At 44.3% G+C, this 25,139-nt stretch overlaps 1 protein-coding gene across 2 annotated transcripts in view; it reads left to right on the top strand.

Annotated features, from left to right (window-relative positions):
* The first annotated feature begins 329 nt into the window (after positions 1 to 329).
* ARSJ (arylsulfatase family member J) overlaps positions 330 to 25,139 on the top strand; it is a 42,783-nt gene continuing 17,973 nt past the window's right edge. Inside the window, exons 1-2 of one of the 2 annotated variants that reach the window (XM_075751009.1) lie at positions 330 to 741; positions 838 to 1,223. In XM_075751009.1, the coding sequence (XP_075607124.1) occupies positions 847 to 1,223 (377 nt within the window). In that variant the 5' untranslated portion in view covers positions 330 to 741; positions 838 to 846. Of the gene's footprint in view, positions 1,224 to 25,139 lie in introns of both variants that reach the window. The other variant, XM_010305857.2, reaches the window with a different exon arrangement.

Raw genomic sequence — 25,139 nt, 5'->3', positions numbered from 1 at the left:
GGGGAGCAGCGGGACCCGAGCGGGGGCTGCTGGGCGGGCGGGGAAGGGGAGGAGGTGCGGGGAGAGGGGAGGAGAGGCCGGGAGGGGAGGGGAGGGAAGAAAGAAGTTGCCGGGGGGAAGGCGCAGGCGGGAGATGGGTTTGCAGAGGGGGCGGGCAGGGGGGAGCGGGGCTCCGGCTGCTTCCCGGGGTCCCCCCGCCCCCCCACCCCCAGGGGGGCCGTGCGCCGGGAGCCGTCGTCGGGGGGGGGGGGACGGGGAGGGGAGAGGAGAAGAGGGGCGGGGAGGGGAGGGAGCGGCCCGGCAGCGCCGGAGGGGGCGGGCGGAGGGCGCGGGGCGGCCGGTGTGCGCGGAGGGGCGCGGGGGAGGCGGCCCGGCCCGTCCAGCCCCGGCCCGGCCCGTCCAGCCCCGGCCCGTCCCGCTGGCCGCGGCGGCGCTGCGCCGGGGCGCCCTGACTCGGCCCGCCATGGGCACCGGCCCCGGCACGGGCAGGCAGCGGCGCCCCGGCGCCGGGCCGGAGGCGGGCCGAGGATGCTGTGACCCCCGGCGGGGCCCTGCCCACCCGGCCGGCACCGGCACCAGCCCCGGCTCCAGCGCCAGCCCCGGGCAGCGCGGGCCCCGCCGCCCCTCCCGCGGCAGCGGCCGGAGTCGTTGAAGTCGGCGGTGGCTGCCGTGAGCCCGGCTCCGCTCCCCTGCCCGGCCGGAGCCCTCACGCTCCCTGCCCCCGCCTCAGAGAGCCTTTCGGTTTGTTGGCTTGGGGGTTTTTTTTGTTGTTTTGGTGGGTTTTTTTTTTTCTTTTTCTTATTCTTATTTTTCTCTTCCGTCTGGCTCTCGCTCCAGCCGGGGTGAATGGCCCGCGGTGGGTGTCGCTGGCCTCACCGCCTCGGCAAGGGGAAAATGCTGGCCGTGGGGGTGCTGGCCGGCCTCTCGGTCCTGAGCCTCCTCACTTACGGCTACCTGTCCTGGGACAGCCTCGGGCTCGGCCCCGGAGAGACGGAGGCGACGAGGACCGGGCCGGGAGAGGAGCCGGGGGCCGGCGGCCCCAGCTCGCAGCCTCACATCGTCTTCATCCTGGCTGACGATCAGGGATTCAGAGACGTAGGGTACCACGGATCCGAGATCAGGACGCCCACTCTGGACAAGCTAGCTGCTGAAGGGGTTAAACTGGAGAACTATTATGTTCAGCCTATGTGCACACCATCCAGAAGCCAATTTATCACTGGAAAGTAAGTTTACTACTACTTCATCATTCACCTCACCGGCTTAAACGCTGTCCCTGTTGAAAAGAGCACGGGTCGAACCTGGCTAGGTGCGCCTCTGTTTTATCCTCTAGGCAGAGAGGTGCCTCTCCGATGCACTCAAAACCCGTGAACATAAACAGACTTTCGACTGCGTTTGAAATAGGGAAATAAAAGCTCGCGCTGGTGAGCCAATAAGGGTTCAGCACCGCGAGCCACCCCTATAGCACATTTACATTTGCTGCGTTACTAACATACGTGCTAGTAGTCAAGCAATGCTGCTGTTACTGGGAAGCCATCGGCTTAGGTTTGCTGGGTGGCTTACGGGAGGAAGAACTTTGCAGGCAGGGAACTGAAAGCGTTACGTTTCCCCCGGCGCGGTCGTTGCAGCCGGCACGTCAGATCGCGGGTCTCGCTGGCTCAACGCGAGTTCTCTCTGAGGGTGATACCGAAGTTGTGAGAGGATTTGCGGGGACAGGAGCAGGGAATCCCGACTCTCCTTCAGGATCCCCTGAGCTACAAGATTGCTCTCGTTGTGATGCGGTTGCCGCTTTGCAAGCGGTCAGAAACTTTTTTTTCTTAAGCCGCTAAAAGAGGTGCCTCATCAAGACGGAAAAACGCGGCGGGTTGGCATCGCGTACCTTGGCACCTCCGGTACATCGTGCTTTACTGGGGTCTGTTAATAACCGATTGCCCGACCTAAGGGTCTTCCGACACGGGAAGGTTAATAAGGATTAAAGGTTGGGGGGATGCGTTTGAACTGTAGGAACGGTTTCCAGATAACTCCAAGCGTGGCCACGTTCACTCTGGAACAAAACCACCTTGTTTCTGTTTAGCTTAACTCACTTTGACAGGAACAGAGAGCTCTTAAGAGAGCAAAACAAAAGGAGAGGAAAAAAGTTACTTAGTTTATTTTCTCCTTCCCTTAAGTATAAACAGGAATAAGGCAACGCTAATATTGCTGGTAAAAGAAACACATGTTTAAATAAAACAAGCAATTGGCCTGGTGTCTCGCATCTCCATATGGCAGAGCTGGAGATAATTCCTAGTCTCGGCCTAGTTCCCAGACTACTTGCTGGACCAGGGAGATTTGCACGGAGAGCTGACACATTATCTAGAGCAAGACTTCCCCACGCGTGTGAGGGTCGTTTGGTTTGGTTTTTCCTTTTTTTTTCCTCTTTACGTGGAGCGTGCATTAGGAGAGAAGTTACTCCGAGACACCTACTCGCTCATTCGCGAGAACATAGCTGCCCTGCGGCAACTAAAGGAGCAGCTTACAAGGGCAACGCGCGTCGGGATAGCGTTCAGTGCGTCTTGGTTGTCTGGAGAGCCGCACGGCGGTTGGAAGCGAGGACCTGCGCCAGCGGCGCGTAGCCGGCCAGCTTTCTGAGGACGGTGGTTTGGGAAGCAGCGCTTTACAAAGGGAACGCCGCGCTGCACACCAATGACTCACGCAGCGGCTGCGGGAACGGCACGACGGGGTTCCAGGGCATCCAGGGTGCTGCTTTGGCTCTGGGAGACTGTAGAGGTGGTCTAAATGTGAAAAAGAATAAAAGTAAAGAATAACAGCAGCTCAGTTTAAGTATTTTAATCCTTCCTTAAAGGTGCGGCGGCTTGTGTGTAAATATATCCTAATAGTAAGCCGGGTTCTGAGGAACCCTGCTCTTGTCATCGGCTCCTCGGGCGGAAATGGCTCTGCAAATCTGCCTGCTTTGGTTTTGGAACCTTTTATAGGAAAAAAAAAAATTTGCTTATACTTCGTTTCTATTTTCTTAGTCTGCTGGTCTAAAACCCTAAGAACATTTTTTCATGTTGTCCTACTTTGGGAAAAGGAGCAGCAGAGAGAAAACTGCCTCACGTGACCGGGAAATAAGGGAGGGAACGGTGAGGGGTTAATAGGCTGGGGTACAATATTGGCCAGGCAGATTCAGAGGATGCTATTACCCGTTCTGGCTGAGGATAAATGCTAGTGATAACTGCTTTTCATGCTTTCTTAGTAGAGGCACCTTAATTAAAATGCCAGGACTCAGAAGCTTCTAGTCCAGGAGAAGCGCTGTTATTTCTTGAATTCCAAACCGCGGTGGTTCAAGGCTAAAAGCCTGCCGGTCCACCGAAGGATCGCCTGGATGCTCCGTGCCATACGTGTACCGTGCATACCACGTTCCAAACGTTATCCCATTGATCTGTGAGGAACAGGGGGACTCGTGTAAACCAGGCTCACTGGGGAGCACTGACTCACGTTGCCAAGTGGACGTTAGGACTTCAGGCAAAGAGGCTTTGAATGCTCCAAATTCTTCGTGGGTCTCCAGACAGCCCCTCGAAGGCCTGCGCTAGTAAAGAGACCCTTCTTTCGGTAGCTGTCCTACGCTGGTGAGGTGGAGGGGCACGGGGAAGGAGGTCGGAAGCAACACGTCGAAGGAAGAGGTAGAATTAGCTCCGTTTGCTTTCTCACGGCCTGCGCTTGAGGCTTGAGCCTACTTTGATCTCTTGCTTTCCCCCAGCATTACCTCGTTCCCCATCTGCTCCACTAGAAGCTATCGCTTTTAGGCTAACAGCAAGGCAGGCTTCCACAGCTTTTTCTTATTTCGGGCTTTATTTATGGGTGTGGGGAAGGGGTTGCAGCTGAGCTGAATCTTGGGAACAGAGCAGGAAAGTGCGAGCCAGCGGGCTGAACGCCACGTGTGATGTGCTCGGCCGGCCGCGCTGGGGCCAACGCGGGGAGGCGAGGCGACGCAAGGCAAGGCAAGGCAGGGCTGCTCTCGGGAAGCGGCTCGTCCCGTGCTCCGCAGCCATACAGCTGCGATCCCCAAAGGGACCTGGGGGAGAGAGAGAGACTTTGCTCAGGCTTCTGCTGCTCCTGGGACCGCTGCAGTTTCTGCCTCAGCTCCTACAGCTGGATTGAAACGTTGGGTAATCAGTGGGGTTTGGGTTTGGGGTTTTTTTTTTTTGGAGGCTCGGCCCTGGTGGTGCTTTGTGCTGGTTTGAGCAGGGCAGTGGCCTGCATGTACTCAAGAGGTTACTGACCTGCTGATAAATGGTAGGCATGTTTGGCTGGGGTTTTTTGGGTTTTTTTTTTTTCCTCTCAAAGGATGCAAATTGAGCGTAAGTTGTTTTCCAGACCAATTGTATTGTGTGATACAGTATGGTTTTTTGTTGTTTTTTCCTTGAAAGTAATAGGCATGCCTCAGTAAACTAAATTTAAGCGGAATAGCTCGGGATACCTAGCTTTAAGCTAGTGCTGAGGCAAAACCAGTCTTACACAGACACTGAGTTAGGAACTTGCATGTGTGTGTACATCAGCCACGCTGGAGATAAGAGACAGACGTGGATGTGGAACAGAACACAGCTAATCTAAAAGGCTCTCTTTAACTCATCCGTGAAAGGAATGAAAACCAAACACATGTCTGTTGTATACGTTTTTGTCGTTTACATAGAAGAATATAAAAGATAGTGGCTCAGACCTCCCGTCATCACGTTTTTCCCCCTAGGAAGAGGAGTTAAGAACGCACGAGGATGCTGAGCCGGCTGGCCGGGCGTTTACTGAGCTACCCGTTGTATCTGTTTGGTGGCTTTTCATTGCATCAGTTAGCTCACAGACCAGTTTGGTAGTACGGTTTAAGAAGGTCTTGATTTATGGGACAATACAGGCCACATAACGTACTAAGAATGTCTAAGATGATTTGTGCATGAAGTTTTCTGCGCGTGCGAGAGCGGATTGAGATGAGGTGGAGAATACGAGATTGATTTCTTATGTCACATGCTGTATTGCTTATTTAGATAATTCGTTAAGTTACGTTATCATGAAAAGTCCTCTCCTTTTTAAATGAAGAATTACTGAAGCGTGGTCAGTGTGTGGACAGTTTCCCAGAGTATTTTATGAAATTTTGAAAGACGATGACCTAAAGGAGGAGTATCCCTTGGAGCTGGTGAGACACAAGGACTGTAAGCCTCGACGTACGTCTATTGGGCTAGCTGACCCAATTCTACAGGGGGTATTATACAGCGTGGCTGGAGTTGCTGGAGCAAAACTTAATTTAGCACAGGAATTTGAGAAATAAGGCTGACTGATGAGAAGGAATCTAGACATAATATGCCATACTTTTTTTTTTTTGGCGTTATGTGGGCAGTTTTCTGCTGACCATTAGACTGGTAACCTTGGGACCCTTAGGTGCACTGGAATCCCTTTGGGCCACAGGAAGGTTCCTGACCCTCGCAAGAGTAGGGATCCTTTTCTGTAGAAACCAATGTGCAGCTAGGGTTGGAGATCGCTGAGAAATCTGAACTCCCTTTTACAGGGAACACTTATCAATCACGGAAGCCCTACGCTAATCTCAAGAATGATCTTTGCATGATGGGTGGAATGTGGAGATGGAAGATGTTGAGAAATGTTGAAGGTCTGGGGAAATAAATCCTTTTTTTCTCCCCCGCCCCCCCCCCCCCGGGATAAAATGAAATGTTGAGAATTTGCTCATCCAAAGCAGACAGAAATAGATTGTGTAATTAGTAGGCACAATCAAAGTGTTATTTTAATATAAGTATCTCTAATTATAGAAATATTACGCATTTATAAATACATACCACTAGTTAGGATGTATTCTCTTGCAGGCATCCCTGTGTAGCAGTACATAGTTCACCGTTAAAAGTGGCAACGTCTCACTCCCACCAGCCCTCCTCCGAAGGAGGTCACGGTCGCTTGTGATGGAGAAGGGGGAGGACTCCACGCTCGCAGTCTACCTCTCCGCACGCACCCATAAGTTTAAGACGAGGAATCTTGTTGCACAGAGGGAAATCTAATGTTATAACGTGTATTCAGCAGAAATTGGTTATACTAGAGAATAAGTACTAGGAAATGTATGTAACACTCCATTATACGTATTCCCTATTTTGTAGTTAACAAGCTATGAAGGACTGCAGAATATCAGCCGTAAGTTTGGAGAGATGGACTGATACTTTATGTGCTCTGAAGTAAAGAGACTTGGCAGTCGTCGGTCCCGGGTTTAATTCTGATCAGTGTGTCCATTAAGAACCTGGCTGATGAAAGAAAAAGTTCTGATTAAGTATGCCACTAAGATAGGAAGGACCGTAGTGATCTCGCAAATCATTTTGACAAATCAGAGAAATAATCTGAAAGAAAGCAGAATTCAAGTCATTAGCGATAAATAGGAGATGCTATGCTGAAGCAGGGATAACTGTACAAGCAGAAGATGGTGAACAACTGCTTAGACAGCATTTCTTTAGAAAAGGAGCTGGAATTATAGTGACTCATGTACGGAATATAAGGTCAGCAGTGTTGTGCTGTTACAAAAGAGGCAAACACCGTACCAGCTTGTGTGAACGGGGGAGCCTAGTAGATACGTGAAGCTATGTGAAGCAGCCCTTCTGCTCCACGGCTGGAGAACTTGTGCCCAAACTTGGGCATCGCTCTCCAAGAGCAATGTGCAAAATTGGACGGTGTCCAGATAAGGGTGATCAGATATCTCGGAAAGATAACCGCGGAGAAGAGGTCAGAAGAAATGGAGTTGTTTAGTCTAAAGAAGAGAAAAATGAGAGGGGACGTGATAAGCCCTCAGTATTTTAAGAGAGAGGGCATAACGCGTTTCCTGCGTCGTGATGGGTGGTACAAGGAACGAGGGGCTTTCTGGAGTAGAGAAAAAACTGCAGGTTAGCTAACAGGGAAAGCTCTCAAGTGCTAAAGATTGTGAAACACTGGAATAGCTGGCTTTGGGAAATTGCTGAGTTTCTTCGTTGGCAGTCATTAAGAACAGACAAGACAAATATGTCAGGAATGACATAATGTAGTTGAATCTGTCTTGGGGAAAAGGGTTGAACTGGAAGGCTTCTCTTCCAGCTCGTATTCATCTGTGGCTCGTTTCAAGTACATATTAACTACAGAAGGCGTTCTGAAGGAGAGTGTGCATGGAATATTTTTAAACACTAGAAATTATTTCAGCGTTCATTCTGAGAGAAAATAGTCTGTGCGAAAGTTTCGTTTCTGTTTTCTCCTAGAAATTCCTGTTTTCCATATCTTCATTTTCTCTGAAAATTTTCAAGACTTTTTCCCCCCCCAGGCCTTCATAACTCTTGCAGTATGTAATTATTTATTTCTGCTGACTTCTTTCAGGACAATTAGTGGGACCGCTGCCAAAGATGTTGAGCTATCTTTTTCCATGTTCTTGTTAGGTCTTTCACTGACAATGACGTTGTCCATATATATACGCGTACGCAGAGAACAAATAAATAATTACTTCCATGTCAAAGGATTTAGACCAAGATAATCAAGTTAGATGGGACTTAACATTTGGACAAATTAAATTCATGTTTTCATTAAAATACTTTACATTTCATGGAAAGACTTGCCAGGTCTATGAGCTGAAGGTCAGAAGAAGGGAAAGATCTGTCTACTGTCGTCTTCTCTTTGTGACGCTTCTGGCGGTGATACTATCAGACCCAGGGGGTTGTTTTCATAATTGCCTGCATCTTAGTTCTGGTTTGAGTTCTTCTGCACTTCTGGTTTTAAATCAATTTTGTATTAGTTTTGTTGAATCGAGGGCCTCTGCACACATGAATACAATATTGTTTTAAGGTAGTGGAGATCTTTAAACTCATAAAATGTTTGATCGTTCTTGTATCCATTTAAAATGTGCCTCTTTCTTTTGTTGTTGTTGTTGTTCCCATGATGCGTGCCTAGCAAAGCAGTCCTCATAGAATTGAGGACATTCTTATTGTAATATTTCATATCCTTGGAGTAATATTTCATTAATATATGCACAGGCAAATAAAAATCACAATAAAATACGATAAATGAAAAGTATAAGCATGCGTCAAGAAAGATGAGTGGATGAAAACTAAGCCATTAGATTAATGGAACTTGTGGTTATCTGTTGATATTTTTTTTTTTTCTGTTTGACAAACTAATACAATAATCTATTTCAAATTTGGGGGAGTTAGATTTATTTATGTTTTCTTGTGTTGTAGCAATTAGTGTGAATTGATTTTTTTTTTAATATGAAAAGCTTATAATTTGTTGTGGAATCTGGTAATTTCCATTAAAACTCTAAAATGTTAATGTTTAGTATTGTTTGACACACGTGAGCAAATGCCTCTTTGGTGCGCGACACTTCACGCCGCTTTTTTCGGGTTCTACTCCAGACCGGCGCGGTTTCGTGCGGCGTGAGGAGCTGGCACTTTCTCATTCATTCTGCCGTAAATCTTTTGAGATTTCCTATTTCCCCTGTATTTTTTGCCTTGTTTTGTATTGATTCACAGTCAGATTTTCTATCCTGAAGTTCGCGTGCTTAGTTTTAGAATGTACGCTTAAGAATGAATGAGGTAACTTCACCAGCCTTAATTCATTAGATCGATATAAACAGTAGAAGGTAAACGAAGATCTGCGCCTGTGCGAGCGATCCTCTGTAGGATGTGTTTGCTTTCTCTGTATCAGTAGTCTTTTGAGAATAGCTGCCCAATTAATTAGTTTTCTTACTTAAAAGCCGGTAGAGCTGGCTGGTGACCTCAGCTTGTCTCTGTAAATGTAAATCAGTAGGCTGAAAGAGTTCAGAAAGAAATCAAGGTAGCACTAATGGGTAACAAAGTTAAAATATACCAACTTAAGAGATGTTTTAACCACTGAGGTTTGACTAAAATAGCTTTTGACTTTTTGTGGCCTGTGATGAAACTGAAAAATTTTAAATAGGGAACTTTTACTGTACCTGCTGGCTCATAATGAGAAATAAGTGAAACGTGTTTCATGATTCTAGTTCAACTGCAATTGTAATATGTTAATTAGCTGTGTCAGCTATCACCTGCTTATTAATTCAGGCTGTTATCACCATAGTATCAAGCTCCAGGTTGGGGGGTGGGGGTGTGGAGAAACGTTGCTCAAGTTAGAAAACAAGTCTGGGATAATGAAGTAATTTCGTATTTGAAGCATATTAAAAAGTACCTTCCCCAGTGCATGTATGAAGAGAATGTATTGGATAATAAGCATTAAAGTACACGCTATTAATATCGTACGTATGCTGTGGCCCCAGAGCCTTCATTTTAACCTAGGGAGCCAGAAAATCAACGTATAGGAACCGAACCTATATCTTAATATTCTCACGCTTAAACGCCTGATTAACGAAGACGTGTGCCGTGACAGCACGGCACGTAGTCTTTGTAGGCGGTTGGTCGTGGTCTGTAGACGAACGGCATCTCGTCCGTGGGAGGAAGGGGGCAGGCTGCTGAACCAGCGGCACCGGCAAGCGTACGACCTGGAGGGAGGAAGGCGAGGAAGAGCACGGAGCTAATCGTGGTTTACACCTGAGGAGCCAAACGGCCGTTCCCATCCCGTGTGTTGGAGGAAAAAGCAGCCCAATGCCTCCTTTAAAAGGCCTATAATAAGTCGTGGAAATGTATTTGGTCATTAAGATTCACAAGTGTAAGCATGGAAGTGTTTATCCCGGTATTTGGAAGCTTTAAACCGCCTTGCAAACAGCACAGAAGGAGGTCCTACAAATCTTACTGGTGCTCAGAGTCACGATCCTCCGCAGGTCGGTGGGATCCGGGCTGAAGTCCCTCCCCCCGTCTCACTTTGCTTGCGACGCGACGTGAAGGACAGACTGCAACGCGCCTCGGTTACCCCTTTCCAGCTTCGGTCGTACCCCTCGCCTGGTCCGATTTACCATTTTGTGCCTCGATCCACGGGATAAAACTACTTCAACGTACGATTCAGTCCTGCTATCAAGTTCTCTTCCTCTTAAGCGTTTGCTGCGTTGTGGCACGCAGTGACGGCATACAGGCGGTTTCCAGGATGGACAGCGGAACCCCAAAATTTCCCGTTGTTGAACATTAAAATAGTCAAAAGAATCAAATGCGTTTCTTCTAATAATTAAAAACACCCAATATTTAGCACTAAAAGCAGAACAGTGTCCTTATTTCTTGATGATGTTTTAATGTGATTATAGAGAAATGCAGGATTCTAACTAAATTGCTCTGGCTTTTATTTTGCTTTTATTTTTACTTAAAAAAAAAAATTGAAATATTAATTCAGCTTTGTGGAGTACATTTTAATTCCAGTACATTCATTTATCGGACTGTTAGCTGTTTTCTAGATAAATCTTTTATGCCCGTTTTCAGGTTTGGTCCATCTTTCTCTTCATTTTTAAGAAGATAGAGAATATTGTACCATGATAAGATAACATTATGTACTTTTTCTTAACATGTATAGAACATAAGTGGGTACCAAGGTAGTAGCGTAGAGGCAATCTCTGTGATAATAAGCTCTCCTAAGAAATGAGTTCCCTTCCGTTTCGAAGAACGAGAAAATTACAAATTTGATGAAACGCTACATTTGGAGGAAAATGTGAAGCTGGAGGGAGTGGAGAAAATGAGTCTTGGGGTAGGGAGAAGCAGTGTTGCATCTTTAGACTAAATGTACTCTAATGGATACGCTCTTACCTCACAAATTGCGCCTCTCTGAATTTAATAAACTTTGTCAAAGCAACGCTTACCATCACATTTTATGGACTTAGTTTTAGTTGTCGTGTAGTGTAGTCCATAGAATCATAGAAAATTGGGTTTGAGGGGACCTCTGGAGGTTGTCTAATTGGGCCTCCTGCCAACTTGTATTGCACAGCAGGGACACACTGACTTTATAAACTCTCTTTTATTGTTTGTTTCCTCCTAGAAATAAGAGAATATTGCAAAGTATTGAAGAAACTGGAAACTAGAGTGTCGTTAGGGAATTCCCTAGCTTTACCAGGTTATCAATTCTAGTAAAGTTAAGAAAACTGTTTCATGAACTTTTTCATATTTCCATTCATCTCTTAAAAATAGGTGGGTGGGGTTTTTTTCCTTTTTAAGGGCCAACTGATGAAATTAGTGTAGTGAATTCGTTAATGACGACAGCACAGTGGCAGCTCCTTCCTTACCTGTTACCATGGTCCTGTTTTCAAGAGACTTCGGAGAAAGCTGTTCTAGTACATTTGCTGATTTCTCTTACGGCGGAGTTTTTTGAATTTTGTACTCGCTGGCATCATGTCAAATCCCTTCTGATTTTTCTTTCGGAGGTGCCCAGGGAAAGGAAGAAAGGCAATGGGCACAGTTTGCATCAAGGCTAGATCAGGCTGCTCGGAGAAGTCGTGCTATTTGCATTCTTGGGGATATTTAAAGTCAACTGGAGAGTGCGCTGAGCATCCGGGTTTAGCTTGGGATCAGCCCTGCTTTTATAGGGGCTTGGACCAAAGGACCTCCGCGAGTTGTTTCCAACTTAAATTATTTTCTGGTTCTAATTTGTCACAATAAAATTCCTGGTGGAAGGGGAGGAAGGAGCAACTTCAGTGTTGTTTCTGCCCCTGTAGAAGTACTCAAGGCAAAAAAATAAAGTGTTTGGAGTGTTTGCCCATTGGTTTATGGCTGCCTTAACCAGTCTGAATGCTCGCTCTCCTGAGTCGTCATAATTACAGCCCTATTAAAGTCTGGTTCGTTAAGAACGCAGCGTACTGGTAAGAATATAATGCCACTAAATTCAGCATTGCATCTCAAATTCTGAACAGTCGCCTGTACTTCTACCAGATCTATGCAGGAAGTATAGAGAGATAGTATCGAGAGTATAGAAAGATAGACTTACACGTGTCAGGTGTGTCCTTCACTGAAGCGGCTATACAAATGGTGAGATTTATTTCTGTCGCCTTTCTTCTTAACTTCGTTGTTGCTGCTGTTGTGATCTGGAATTCATTTTAGTAGGAAGATGAGAATTCGACCCTGCGTGCAGTGCAGAAGGAAGATAACATTTCCTTGGTTCTTGATTTTGTAACTATACCGTTTTGGCCCGCTTACATTGCAAAACCTTTAAGGCTTCGTTGAAGATGAAAAAGAATGAGCCTCTGTGATAAACTGAGGGATGTTTGGCCGTCTGGGTAGCGCGAGGTGTATACGCTGTAAGTGATGCAGTCTTATGTGATGATTAAGAGCTTAGGTAATGCAGTTTGGCACTGTTAGAGCCCTGTTGAGTCTTTACTCTGTCACAGATTTCATTTTATAACCTCTGGCAGTGATGTGCTTCCCACGGTGAAACTGCACGTAGCATCTCTCGGAGTTTTAAGATTCTCCGATTTCAATGTTTTGTATGTTTTTGCCGCGCGAGACAACCACGTGGTTTAGGTATTGGGTTTCCATCGTTGCCGGCTTCTGTTTTCGTGTTCCTTGTACCCATCTGAGATTTTGGGGCTGGTTTTTCTTGTGGCCACGAGGCTTTGCAGAACGAATCTGGCCAGGGTTGGGTTGACGGCGGAGTGGAGCCCAGCAGCAGCAGGCTTTTCAGCCTCCACTTGAAGAAGTCCAATATTTTCATGGACATTTCCAGTAGAAATGCTTCTCCTTGCTTTGAGCTCAGAGCTTTCTGTACAGTACATTATATTTCTGCCATGCAAAAACATTGGCTATTTTCCACTGGGGAAAAGTAGCTGAAGTCGCATGTTGATGTCTTCTCCGCTAACCTCAGGGCTCTTATCTGAGTTGTTACTAGTAGTTTTATTCAGCATCCTTTTGATACTCTGCCTGCTGCTACTAAACGTGACCTTGAAGTGCACTGGAGTTTAATAGTCTGAATTCTAGCTGTTATCTCCTACGCTGCATTCGTTAACTAGGCATGATCTTTACCAGTGAGCTGATTTAATGGGTTGGTTTGTATAGACGTAGCTTTTCTGTGCAAGTCCTTGCAGTGCTTTTGAATCTGAAAAACTGTCATGTCATCTTGGTGCTTTATTATTCAACGTGCTTCCCCTGTGTAACTGAGTCATACCTGCTCACTTCAGTAACAAAAACATATATTATGCTACCATTAACCATGGTGAGTCAGCTTAGGTCAGGCAAATTAAGATTGTGGGCAATTTTGCTTTGGTTTTTTTTTTTAGTAAGCAGGTCACAGCCCGAGACATCTTAAAAGAAAAAAAAAAAAATCAGAATAACGCATTTCTGAGTGAAATGATTTCATGTCATAGTTGGGTTTTGGAAGGGCCTTGGGGGGCATTTCTGCTCCTTATAAAATGATTGATCTTCATAATAAATGTATTTAGGGTCAGAAGTCGATACAGAAGGAAAAAAAAAAAACCTAAGCAGATGACAAAGATTTTGCTCTCTAACCTTGGGACCATTTGCCCAGGTCCATGTGTCTGGAAGCCCTCCTTGTAGGGTGGAGGCACCGATCATGTAAGAGGAAGAATGGTGAAGGATCCCTCTTCCTTCCCTCTGAACCAGGAGAAAGCTGTTTCCTGGTTTGGGTTTCTCTTGTGATGTAGGCGTGTTGCAGAAAATGACAGTAGCGTAGGCATGGTGGTAGGGACGCTTGTGGGAGAAGAGGGTTTTTTGGGGTTTTTTTTTTTCCAAATTAACACTGAATGCAGTTAAGTTGATAGTAATTGTAAATTAAGAATAAATTCCTGTGTTAGAATCGTTGATTTAAATTCTTATATGGAACATATGAATGGAAGACAACCCACAAACATTTTGAACGTCTTCACATTCATGCGTTCGTGCCAAACGTTAACTTTGGTATTCATAATGCAAAGTTTTGTGTAAGAAAACCAGCAATGGTTAAAATAATATGGCTGGCACCATGAAAAGCAGCTTTTTTTGTGCAAGTTCACCCTTTAGGGAGTAATCAAGCCATTACACATACCCTACTCCTGGCGTCTGGTTTACGTGCAAATGAAAGCACCAAAGCGGGGGCCCTTTATAGCCACTCGTGTGTGTGTGTATATATATATATATAGTCAGTGGAGATAAATGGACATCTCTGAGGAGGTGACTCAAACCACCTTAGTTACATACTTAAAGTATATGACTGCTCCTCCTGTGTGTAAAATGTGCTGAATAAAATTCTTGGAGCCTTACCATGCGTGCTTTCTGACAGCTGGAGGAATAAATTCCAAACGAGGAGCCGTATCCAGCAGAGTTCTGCTGGATAAAGTCCTTCCAGGAAGGACAATGGCAGGTTTATTTACTGGGGCTGGGGAGAAGTGGGATAGCAGCTAGAGCCTACTACATGGATTACCACGTCTGTCCTGGTCTAAATCTTCTCTTGGGTTGCCTTTATGGCCGCAGGCAGCATAACTTGTCCCAGCTTCCGTTTGCGCTTCTGCATCGATGAACCTTCTTACGACACCGCTGTTACAAGTTTGGAGCGGGGGGAGGTTTCCGAAATTTAATCGGCATTTATTGACTGGACCCATTTGTCAGTTCCTTCTGCCATCTCCAGTCCTTGTAGGGGAGAAGCACAGCAAATGATCCTGTCCGTGGTGGCGCTGGTCCTCCCTCCCATCCTTCAGGATGCCTCTTTGACCTTTTCCACACTATCCCCCAAGAACATTTGAGCTTTCTGGGTTGTTCCGGAATCAGTTGTGAACCTTTGCAGCCTCCCAAACATCTTCCAGGCTTTCCTGGAACCGCCAGGTTGTCCTTTTGGAGTCTTCTGTCTGCTTCCAAGGCCGATCGATTCGGCTGCCTGGACTGAAACCCATTTCCTTCATTTCCCTCCTTCTCCTGTCCCTGGCACGAAGGGGCAGCCAGACCAAGTCTTCTCCACAAGAAAGAATCAAATCACCCTGTCCTTTAGTTCTCTAATCTTTCAGGTAATTTTCGGCCAAATGGCGAGCTTGATGTGTCTTTTGGGCACAATTGGAATTTATGTTCGTGTTAGTCTGTCACCGGCATGCACGCGTGCAGCTTTTGTGTCTGTAAGGTAAGAACATCTGTACTTGCCTTATTGGGGTATTTTAAGGCTGGGTTAATTATAGTTGATCACAGTAGTAAATACACTTTAAGGAGCGTCATAGTTAATACTCCTTGCAGTTCTGAAAAATATCTTAAAACAGTTTCAAAGCCTGCTGTCAAAGGAGATTCTCTCATAAATATTTGATTTTTACCCCGTAGCTTGCTATCAGCATAGTATTTTAAAACGAAAAGGTGATACTAACAGGGAGAAGATGGAACTTCACGAAGGGTGTGCTGATCCTGAGAATGTTTGAAAAGAAAACAAACCTAAGGCACTTGGAAACAGCTCAGGGGTTTCTAATCAGATCTGACATGATATGATATGTGATGCGATATGATCTCTAGGCAAGATTGTTCACCTTTTAAGTTCACCCTTGCGATTCAAACCAAACCGTGCTTTGCTGATTTACTACGAGTCCTGGAATTTAGTTCTCTGCTCCTGCCAGCTTGTCTCAGCAGCGGAGGGAAATGTGTTACGCTCGGGTTTGCAATCCGACCCAAGGACAAGGTGATTTCAGAAAAGCAGATGTTCTTTTTACAGCTGGGCTCAGCCCTTCTGCGCGATGCCGGGCTTTGCCGGACCCGGCTCCCGCAGGCGCTGCCGGCGTCCCGGTAACGGGGAGGAACTCGCCGTCTTTGTGCTAAAGGAAGAAATTTAAGGCTGTGCTGCTCAGGCTGGTTTTTCTCAGCTGTTCTCTGCGGGTCCGGTCGTTTTTGCTGCTCGGCACCGAGTGGGCTGTGTTTAATAGGATCCCAGCTGGACTCGACTGGCTTCGGCACAGCTCCGGCTCTCCGGATGGTTTTCTTTACGGCTCCTGGACTGAAGCTGGCTTGCTTCTGGCCTGTTAGGAATCGCGAGGACAAACTGGCATTCACTGCTCTGCATCCATACAGACACCTCTAGAAAACGGGGATTTAAGAAATCTTAATAAATTACCTCGTCCATCCTACTTCAGGAAACTGTAACAAAAATATTATTAAAATGTGTGGGAATAGCTTGTTCCTGAAAACCTTCAGCAAAGATTTCCACGCTCTCCCCAGGCAGTCCTAGCTTTCATTTCAGTTATACAGCTGTTAAATTGTCTAACTCCCATCTTTCTTGCTGCAGTTTAAGCCTACGATCTCTTGACAGTTCCCAAGTGAAGAACTAACTTTGCCACAAAAAGGCGATAAATCGCCTAGACGTCTGAAGTCTGTTATCATGCCTCTGCTCTTCCCTTCTCCAGCCTGAGTAAAATCAGTTCTTTCCATCGTTCCACATAATTCTCGGTTTATATACCTCTGATGACTCTTAACGTTCTCCTCTGGACTTTTTATACTTGGGCCTATTTGTCATGAAAAGTGACACCCGGAACAGGACGCAATGTTCCAGTTGCAGTTTGACCAGTACTGCCTCGATATTTTGTTTTAAATCCCAAAGTTTCTAAAATATTTTCGCTGTTGAGTAACTGGAAGGCAGTACATCAGCTCCTTCACTGGCATGGATGTACCTCAGCAGAAAATCTGGCCAAAGCATCTGTGTAGCAAAGAGCGTATGACTCTTTTTTTTTTTTTTTTTTTTTTTTTACACTGCTGATGAGTAGGAAATGTCACAAGAACAACAGATCTTGTACTATTTTTACCAGTTAAGCTGTGATCTGCAAATTAAACCGAGATGATCATCCTTATGGCTTTGTTCCCGTTAGAACACCCACATTCTGGCACGGTGCGGGTCAAAGTCCACTCGGGCCACCCCAAACCAAACAAGATCACGGCCAAGGTTGAGGTATGTCCCCTCTCTGAAGGTTTGCATATGAAGCAAATGCATTTCCTTTTCCTCTAACAGACCTGAAAAAACCTTGGTCAGCTGTTTTATTTGGGGTCTGTTTTTTTGTTTGTTTGGGGCTTTTTTTTTTTAACCAGGACATCATACGTTTTACTTAACCAATCACTTTTATACGTCCCAGTAAGATGATGCTTTTTTCCGCAACATCAAGTCATCGCTGACTCACCTTCACGTTGAGTTATCACTAAGCCCAGATCTTTTTTTTTCCTGCGAGAACATAAGTCTGTGCAGTTAATTATTCCTACCTAAAAGGGCTCCTTTGCAGTTGTTCTAAGTGAATTGGCTTCTGTTTAGTTCAGGCTGTTCCTCTAGTTCAAGTTCACTTTGAATTTCAACTCTTCTCCCCAAAGGGCAATGCAGAAGTTCTGCTAGCGCAAATTCACACTCTGCACAGGTAACGAAATTTAGTCCGTATGAATTTCACCTTACAAATTTATTCCTAACCCATGTGAAAATAATCACTATAAATGCAATGAACCCAATTGCTTTTACTTATTCTTCACAGGCGTATGTTAAGAATGAAAAACGCTATAGCTTAAATATATTTATTCCAAAGTCTTCATTTAGAATTTGAAACTGAATTTGCCGAATAGATTTTTAGGATTAGTTAAGGAAATCGTACAGGCGTTTCAGCCTTGGGCTTTTGGAGTCTTGGGTGTTTGTTTTCCTTTTGAAGTGTTTCTGCTCTCCCTTCTCTGTGTTTCTGGTTCATCAAACAAAATAATTATCTCTGGTTTTGGCATTACAACGTCAAATGGACCGTGCCATTGTCAATGCATCCTGCTGTGCTAGAGTATTACTGGATGTCATCTGCAGGTATTACATTAAATAGGAATAGCTCGATTGTTCGATCTTAGTTTGTTTCTATACTTCTCTGAAAAAATAAGGTGACCACTTCACCAAAACGAGTCACCTTCTCGGTAGCCGTGGTGGTGTGCTGAAGCTGGCAGGACGAGGCTGGGACAAGCTGGGAAATGAGGGTGTCCTGGTTTGAATCTCAGTTGTGCACTTCCCATAGCGAGCAAGGAAGGATTTCTCTTCTACAGGCTGTAATTTCTCCATAGGTGGGGCTGAGCCTTGCGGCTTGTAGGCCTTCAAGGTAAAGTTGCTTGAGTATATTTCTTCACCAAAAAATTGTCTGTGTTAGAGATCGAGGTGATCGTAAACCGTATGCAGGGCCAGAGAGCTAATATGCAGGTACCGCTCTGGTATTCAACAATACAAGTAGACTTGTACTCTTTAATGTTCTCATTACTTTGTTCCTCTGCTGAGGAAAGACCAATTTAATGAATTAAGGGACAATGACGTATGAAGGCCTTTTCTTAAAAGACCTTTTGAAGCTTTCAGGTCTTTTGAAGTAGACATATGGTGTTTAACAGCAAGGACGTTTTCTACGAAATTACTGTTAGGGCCTCATTAGGTTTTTAAAGATTAGAGATGACCAATCAGGCATGCTCCAGGTGTTTCCTCTACTGTAGCTAATACCCATTTTTATTAGAAATATGACCTTTATTTTCTTTTGAATCATGTCCAGCAAAATGGAATTGCCCCTTATTATCAGCGAATTAGATTTTGGTTTCGGGAATAAACCATGCGTGTTCTTAATTGCGCGTAAGAGTTTCTTCTCTTCCTCTCCGAAAAACCAGGGATTATGATGACGAAGGTAGGAAAAAATATTCCCTTACTAGATTGAAACCACCCAAGATTATATCACAAAAAATTGAAATTGTCAGTTTCTTCATTTAAACTCGCGTTATCGGAGAGGGCAACGTTTGTCGCTCGGCCAGGGACTCCTGCTTTTTGTACATCAGCAGGTTTTGTCATCTTTTTTTCTTTTAACGTGAATAAGACGTCCTTGTGAACTGGCCAGATTCTGTGCACAGTACTGGAACTTAGTAAAAAGTCAGTCTTACTCATAATTTTCAGAAGAGAGTGCTGACGATTTTAAACATTCACTATTCAGAATAATAAGAGCTATAAAAGTACCCAGCCTTTTAAAAAGGCTTCCTAGCAGAAAAACTTCCATGCTGAAAAATACATTACTCCTAAAAAGAAATGCTGTCGTTTTCCTGCAGTGACGATAGAACGGTCTGTAGAATAGATGTCTGTTGGCCGCCTTAGTCTATCGCCTGACCTAATTTTTGTAAAGTGCAACTACTGTATTGAGAATCCCCATCCAAATGAAAATTACGGCAGAAGAGTTCTAGTTTTAAAATGATTGATACCAAATGATCGCGTACATAATTGGAAGTAGTTTTTAACGGAACTGTCTTGTGTCCAATTTAAAAGGGAAAATAGTGGAATACAGAATGCCAAGTAAAGTTTTGGTATCTAGAAAAAGATTAGCAAGGGAGACATAAAAGTTTTTTTATTTTCTCTACCACCGTTCTTCTATGGAAAATAAATTTGCTGCCTCACTTGAACTTTGAATCCTCTGGCAACAAATGTACATGGCCATAGTAGCTGGCTTAAAAAAAAAAAAAAAAAAAAAAGTACAAAAAACCCCCGTCCTTGTCTAGCCTAATTCCCTTGGCTTGCATGTGGGAAACTTTGAATTTAGCAAATGGAACAAGCGTGGTCTGAATCTGCTCTGTTTGGTAGCAGTTGATAAGTTGTGTCAAAACAGTCCTGCGTACTTGGAATTAAATACTGCACGTTTTTGAAGGAAACACTTGCAAATATTACCACGCTGCGAAAGTGTCTGAAACAGTTGGTGCTGGTACAACGCTGGCCAGGCAGGAATGGAATTAAAATATTTCCCCTCTGCCGTCTGCTTTAGGCTTATCAGCTGCTAATGCCATGCAGAAAGTGCGTCTGTCTAGAGTACGCTGATCCAACCGAAAAAATCTTTTCCTGCATAGTTTTCTTTTCAAAGGAATCTTTCAGCAGTTTGGGCTTTAACAACCATGCTTTAATTGCAGTCAGTTTGTCTCGCCCCAAAACCTCCAATGCATCAAAATACGCCGCCCTTCACAATTAATAACTTGACATCAGTTGCATTGACACGAATGGAAATACTCCAGGTTTACAGTGGTCCAGCGCAGACTGGTTAATGACTTCATATTGGAAAGTATTCAAATTCTGAGTCTAAATGAACTAGACCCAGAGCATAAATTTAACTTCACATCCTTTAAAAGTATACTGAAATATTTATGCAAATAGCCCGAACACCGCAGACTTCGCGTCATAAACTTCAATCCTTTCTTTTAGGAATCCTTAGCAAAGGAAAGAGATCGCATGGAAATGAACTCTAGAAGTGTTTACTGTTAAAACGTACAGCAGGATAAACAAGGACTTCTTTTAGTGATTCTTCTGGTTCAAAGTTGTAATTTTTCAATTTTTTTTTTTTTTGGTGTGTTTTATTCCTTCTGCCAAAGACAACCAGTGACTGTACTTCATCTCCCACCCCTGTGCTGGGTGTATGGGTTGCGCTGAGTCAACGTAGGTAACTCCTGCGGGAAAACGTGCTTCGTGTTTTCCTCTGCGTTCCCACCGTCCCGAGCAAGCGATGCTCGCGACTAGGAATGCAACGTGCTCAGCCCACGCCACCTCCTGTCGCGGCAACGTCCTCTCTGTTCCTGCAGAAAGAAGGGGGGGAAAAAAAGTTATATACAATCGTATAGGAGACATCTACATTTTCTACGCTCGCCATGACTGCTCGGGACAGCCTTAAAAAGCCGGTCAAGAGCCAGAGATGCAGCGCGGGATGCCGCTCATGTCCGGCACGCGGGTCCGTCGCTTGCATGGTACGTGCAGGAAACGAAGCAAGGAAATGACCTTGGCCAGAGATACAACTTCATCCATCTCTGGAGAGGTGGTTTAGAGATGATTTACTAATTTTCTTGTTAATGACTGCACTCTTCCTAGAATTTGGTGTGCCTTTTGGAAGCATCATTTTTCCATTACTGTATTTTGTTTTGTTAGCTAGTTGAACCTAAATTTAAAAGCCAGTGAAGCTGTTATTCGCAAGATTTTATTTAATACACACGCACTGTTTTGCCATGGAATACTGAAAAAGATAGGACTTACTAAAATAGAAATAATTGATTAAACATAAAATGTCATTCCCTTAAATCTATAATTGGATATACCGCTTAGAAATAACAGTGTGCATTTTCTTAAATTAGTTGTTCAGTTAAATAAATCTAAATAAAGCCAGACGGTCTGTTTAGGTGAGCGGTAGGCACTTGAAGACAGGTAATACGCAAAAATCAGAGAAATGCATACAAAAAAAACCTGACTGCAGCTTAACTGTATGTCCCCTCCCGTTTTCGGTTCAAGAAACTGAAAATTGGGGGTGAGGATCCTGGTGAAAAACCTGAGTGTTCTGAGTTCACCTGGTACAACTGGAGATCGGCACGCCGGAAAACACGACTGGGAGGGAACAGATTGCTTCCCTTGCCTGAAATAGATGATTTAACCTATTTACTATGTGTGGAACACAGTCTTTAAGAAAAAAAAAAAAAAAATTCACAGGCTGCGTGCGTTTGCTGATACCACTTGTTTCTAAATTTGCACCTCATCAATTCATTATTTAAGGAAGCGAGGAAGGAAAGAAGCCATGTCTGAATTTGCGTAGGTGGATGATAATGCAAGAGCCAGCGAAGCAAGAGGACAACCTGCGGTTGAGCCAAGAGCAAAACTCCTTCTAGGAGGGCGAATGTGCTGCCGCCATCATGCTGCCCGTGTTCACGCGGGGCAAAAGAAGCCCCGGTAGGACGGTTGGTGACGTGGGTGAATGGCGAAAGGGAAGAAGTAGGCGAGATGGGCTTGACTTCCCCCTCTTTCTGCCCTTCTTTGCTGTAGCCTACGCTCCCACCCTGGAACTCACCCTAGGAATTTTTGAAAGCCATTTTCAGAGGGATAACAGGCGAGGAAATCCAGTATTTGTAATTGTCGTCGCAGACCTCTGAGAAAGTCACTGAACCATGGAAACTGCAGCTACTTCAGTCTTAAAGCTTTGGCCCTCCACGGCCGCTTCTGTCAAAGGATTTCCCACAGCTTTCGAGGCACGAATGAGGTTGGTGTCACAATGCTGTGACAGGAGGAGAACTGGATTATTATCCTGGTTTGATAAAACAGAGAGCTGTGATGGGCAAATTCATTTCAGCTTGGCCATGTGGCTGGAGATACTTTTGCCTTGCTCAAATCTGTCCCCTTTCCGAAGTCAGAGGTGCCGGAGGGAGCAAAAGGGAACGTAATTTTGGCTTTGCCAACTCGGACCACAGGCTGGGGTATTGGCTTGAACTCTCATTGAAGCTAGGTTTCTGCGAGGGCCAAGGTGAATTTTCTCTGGGGTGGACAACCTCTGAGAGAGGGTAGAGAGAACAAGATCTCAAGAGGACACCACTATTCACTAAAGAGTCTGAGTCCTTTGTTCTACGTCTCAAGGGAAGTTTGAGTCAAATCAATAGAGATTCCACCTTTCCTGGATCCGTATTTGGCTTCTTTAGCTGCCAGTTTACTTTAGGATGGAAAACTGCAGTGTGCAGGCATAGGTGTTTCACTGTTTGGGTTTCTTTTCTAGAAAAGAAACTATCTGCAGGTAATAAAAGGCTATCAAATGCTTTTTTTTAAACAAGCAGCTGAAAATATGGCCATAAGTGGGAAGAATGTTGAAGTAGGAGTTATTGAGTCTAGAGAAGTGGAATTTTGTAAGTGCATTCCTGAGGGAGTGAGTGGGAGAAATCATTCTTTCTGGTGAGAGCACGGAATTGTGTATATGCATTCGGGGGCTTTATTAAAAGGTATAGCATGCTCCACGTGATCCCACTTGTTCAGCAAGCTAATTTAAATCTTTCTTTTCCATCTATAGGCTAATCAAGAGCTCCATAATAGTTAAGCACTTGAAATTTTTAACATTGCGAGATTGTTCTTTTGTTTCGTTTTTCGTGTCTCAGTAACACACCTTGGAAATTGCAGATCCAAGGAGGGAATGAGAAATGAGAATTTTTATTTTTTTTCCATCCCAAGAGAACTTACCAAAACAGAAAAATATTTTTTCATCTAGAAAAGCAAAAGAAAAACAGGTGGATGAGCAAAATACAGTGCTTTTTATTTGGTTGGCTTCAAGATTCTCTTTCTTACTACCAATATCTGCAACTCTGTTAGAGGTTGTGCAAATGTCTGAACTGTGCCTTCCTCAGTCGAACTCCTGTTTTGCATTTCTGTTTATGTCCTTCTCCTGTAGTAGTGCTAGAGGTATTTTTCTCATTTTAATTCTTGTGAGATTTGAAAAGTGTCCCACCTTGTACTGATGCATGAGACCAAGAGAAAAACAAGAGTTTCAGGTGGTTTGGGGTTTTTCTCTCCTTTTTTCTCTCCTCTCTTTTTCTTTCCTCTCTTTTTTTCTTTCTTTTGGCAACAGACATAACAAACTCTTAACTTCTAATGTTAAACAACCTGAGTTTGAGAGTGTGATCAGAATCAGGAACCTGAATGCAGGAACTTGATCCTGTCTGTCCAATATCCCTTGTAAGTCCTGTAGCTGTCAAAAAAAACAAACAAAAAAAAGGTCTCTCCATTTCACCGTGAAAGCTGTGGCACTACGTTTTGACTTGGAGACTTAGTCTGCAGAGGAATAGTGTGAGTTCTCGCCTGCAAATTGAATTACTCTGACTTGTCAAAAGTGCTTTTAGCGTGCTGGAGGAGTCTAACATGCAGTGGATAAGATAGCAACCTGAATATCCATCCTGACTGTTTACTTGATAGGCTATTTGAAATGTGGGAAACTGGTAGAAGATGCACCAAATTCTGGAAGCCTTGCAGAGAGCTAAATAGGTGAACTCGGGCAAAACAGTGACATTCGTGCAGAAGAAAACCGTATAAACCAGAGCAGAAGCAAAATGAGAACTTTTTGTAGGTGAATCTGTGAAGCTCTTATTAGTTTGGTCCCAGTGACCCCAGTAAGGAACCCCGGCGACGCTATTATTCCAGCACATAAAATCCTTAAATGTAGCTGATGCAAAGGGTATTTATGTGCTCAGAAGGAATACCGATGAGAGACTTTTCCGGAGCAAATGAACCAAAAAGGAGGTTTGTTCATAAGCGAGTGCTCTAAATCATAGTGAAGCTAAGGTCTTCATTTTGAGTTCAGCCGAGAAGCAGCTGGAACAGCTATTTCAGATCTTGTGCAGGGAATGCAGGTAATCTCAGCAGAAAAGTAGATATTTCCTTGTCAAACCAATCATAGCAGCTTACAGTCTAGAATTGCAACTGGCTGTAATTTCAAGCATGGGGTTTTATCCTTCGTCCCCACAGGAATGAGAATGAAGACAGATGGGAAAAAGTGGAGGGGAAAACAAAAAGACTTTTTCTGAACTGGAAGAATTTGGGGGATTCTAGGAAGTGTGGTTAATGCAGACCTACTTAGCTGTGTTGGACTGGGATACTTCAATGGGCCGTGTAAAATGTTTTGCATTAGATATTTATTTTTCCATACTACTGTGAAACCTTGTGCACTTTATGAAGGACTGAATGTTAGCCTGGAATAGCCTCAGAACAGCCTGCGCATCTGTCATCGATAATTCCAGATATGGAATAAGATATATAGACATACACAACCACATTTTTATTTTTCTGGTGGAAATCAGGATTTACATTCATCCACAATGAAAGACAAGATATTCTTCCCTTATTCCTTCTTTAATTGTATCTTTGGGAGTGGCTAACTTAAGATATATAATGACTTAAAGCTGTTTGAGCTTTACTGCTTCTAATATGTCAGAATACAATTGTCTCCACGCAACCTTTATATTAACGTTAAGCGGAAATCAATTGTCCTTCGAGTTGACTTGTAGCATTGGCAACCAACAGAATTACTGTTGTGGGTTTTTTTGTTGGGGTTTTGTTTTGACAGACAAGGATGATGAATTTCTCCTAGCATATGAGATACAGTTTCAGAGACAAATGAGAATCAGTCAATGGGTCAGAGAAACGCAGTTCAAAGACCTATCGTTTATAAAATATTTATGCGCTGTCATGAAAATCAAAGGGAAAGGGAGCTTATGTAACCCACCGAAGAACTGAAGAGCCAGCATAAAACTTTCTTTCCCATCCCACAACTGAACCTAACTTACATATTTCAAGAGAAAGTGTGTCCAGCCATGGCTTTTCTGCAACTGTCCCAGGGGGTATGTCATTTCCAAATATAATAACCCAATTCTTTGCTGCCCTATTGTTCCTAGGCTGATGCGTCATATCCAAGCTATGCTCATTGTGACCAAGTGCAGAAAACTAGTTTGCCACAGGATTTTTTCTTTTTTTTTTTTTTTTTCTGCATAATAATGCAATCTGCAAATGAAAATGGGGCAGGAGGGAAGCAACAT

The sequence above is a fragment of the Balearica regulorum genome, chromosome 4 (genome assembly GCF_011004875.1).
Source record: "Balearica regulorum gibbericeps isolate bBalReg1 chromosome 4, bBalReg1.pri, whole genome shotgun sequence".
Taxonomy (NCBI): Eukaryota; Metazoa; Chordata; class Aves; order Gruiformes; family Gruidae; genus Balearica; species Balearica regulorum.
This window is presented reverse-complemented; position numbering and strand designations above follow the sequence as displayed.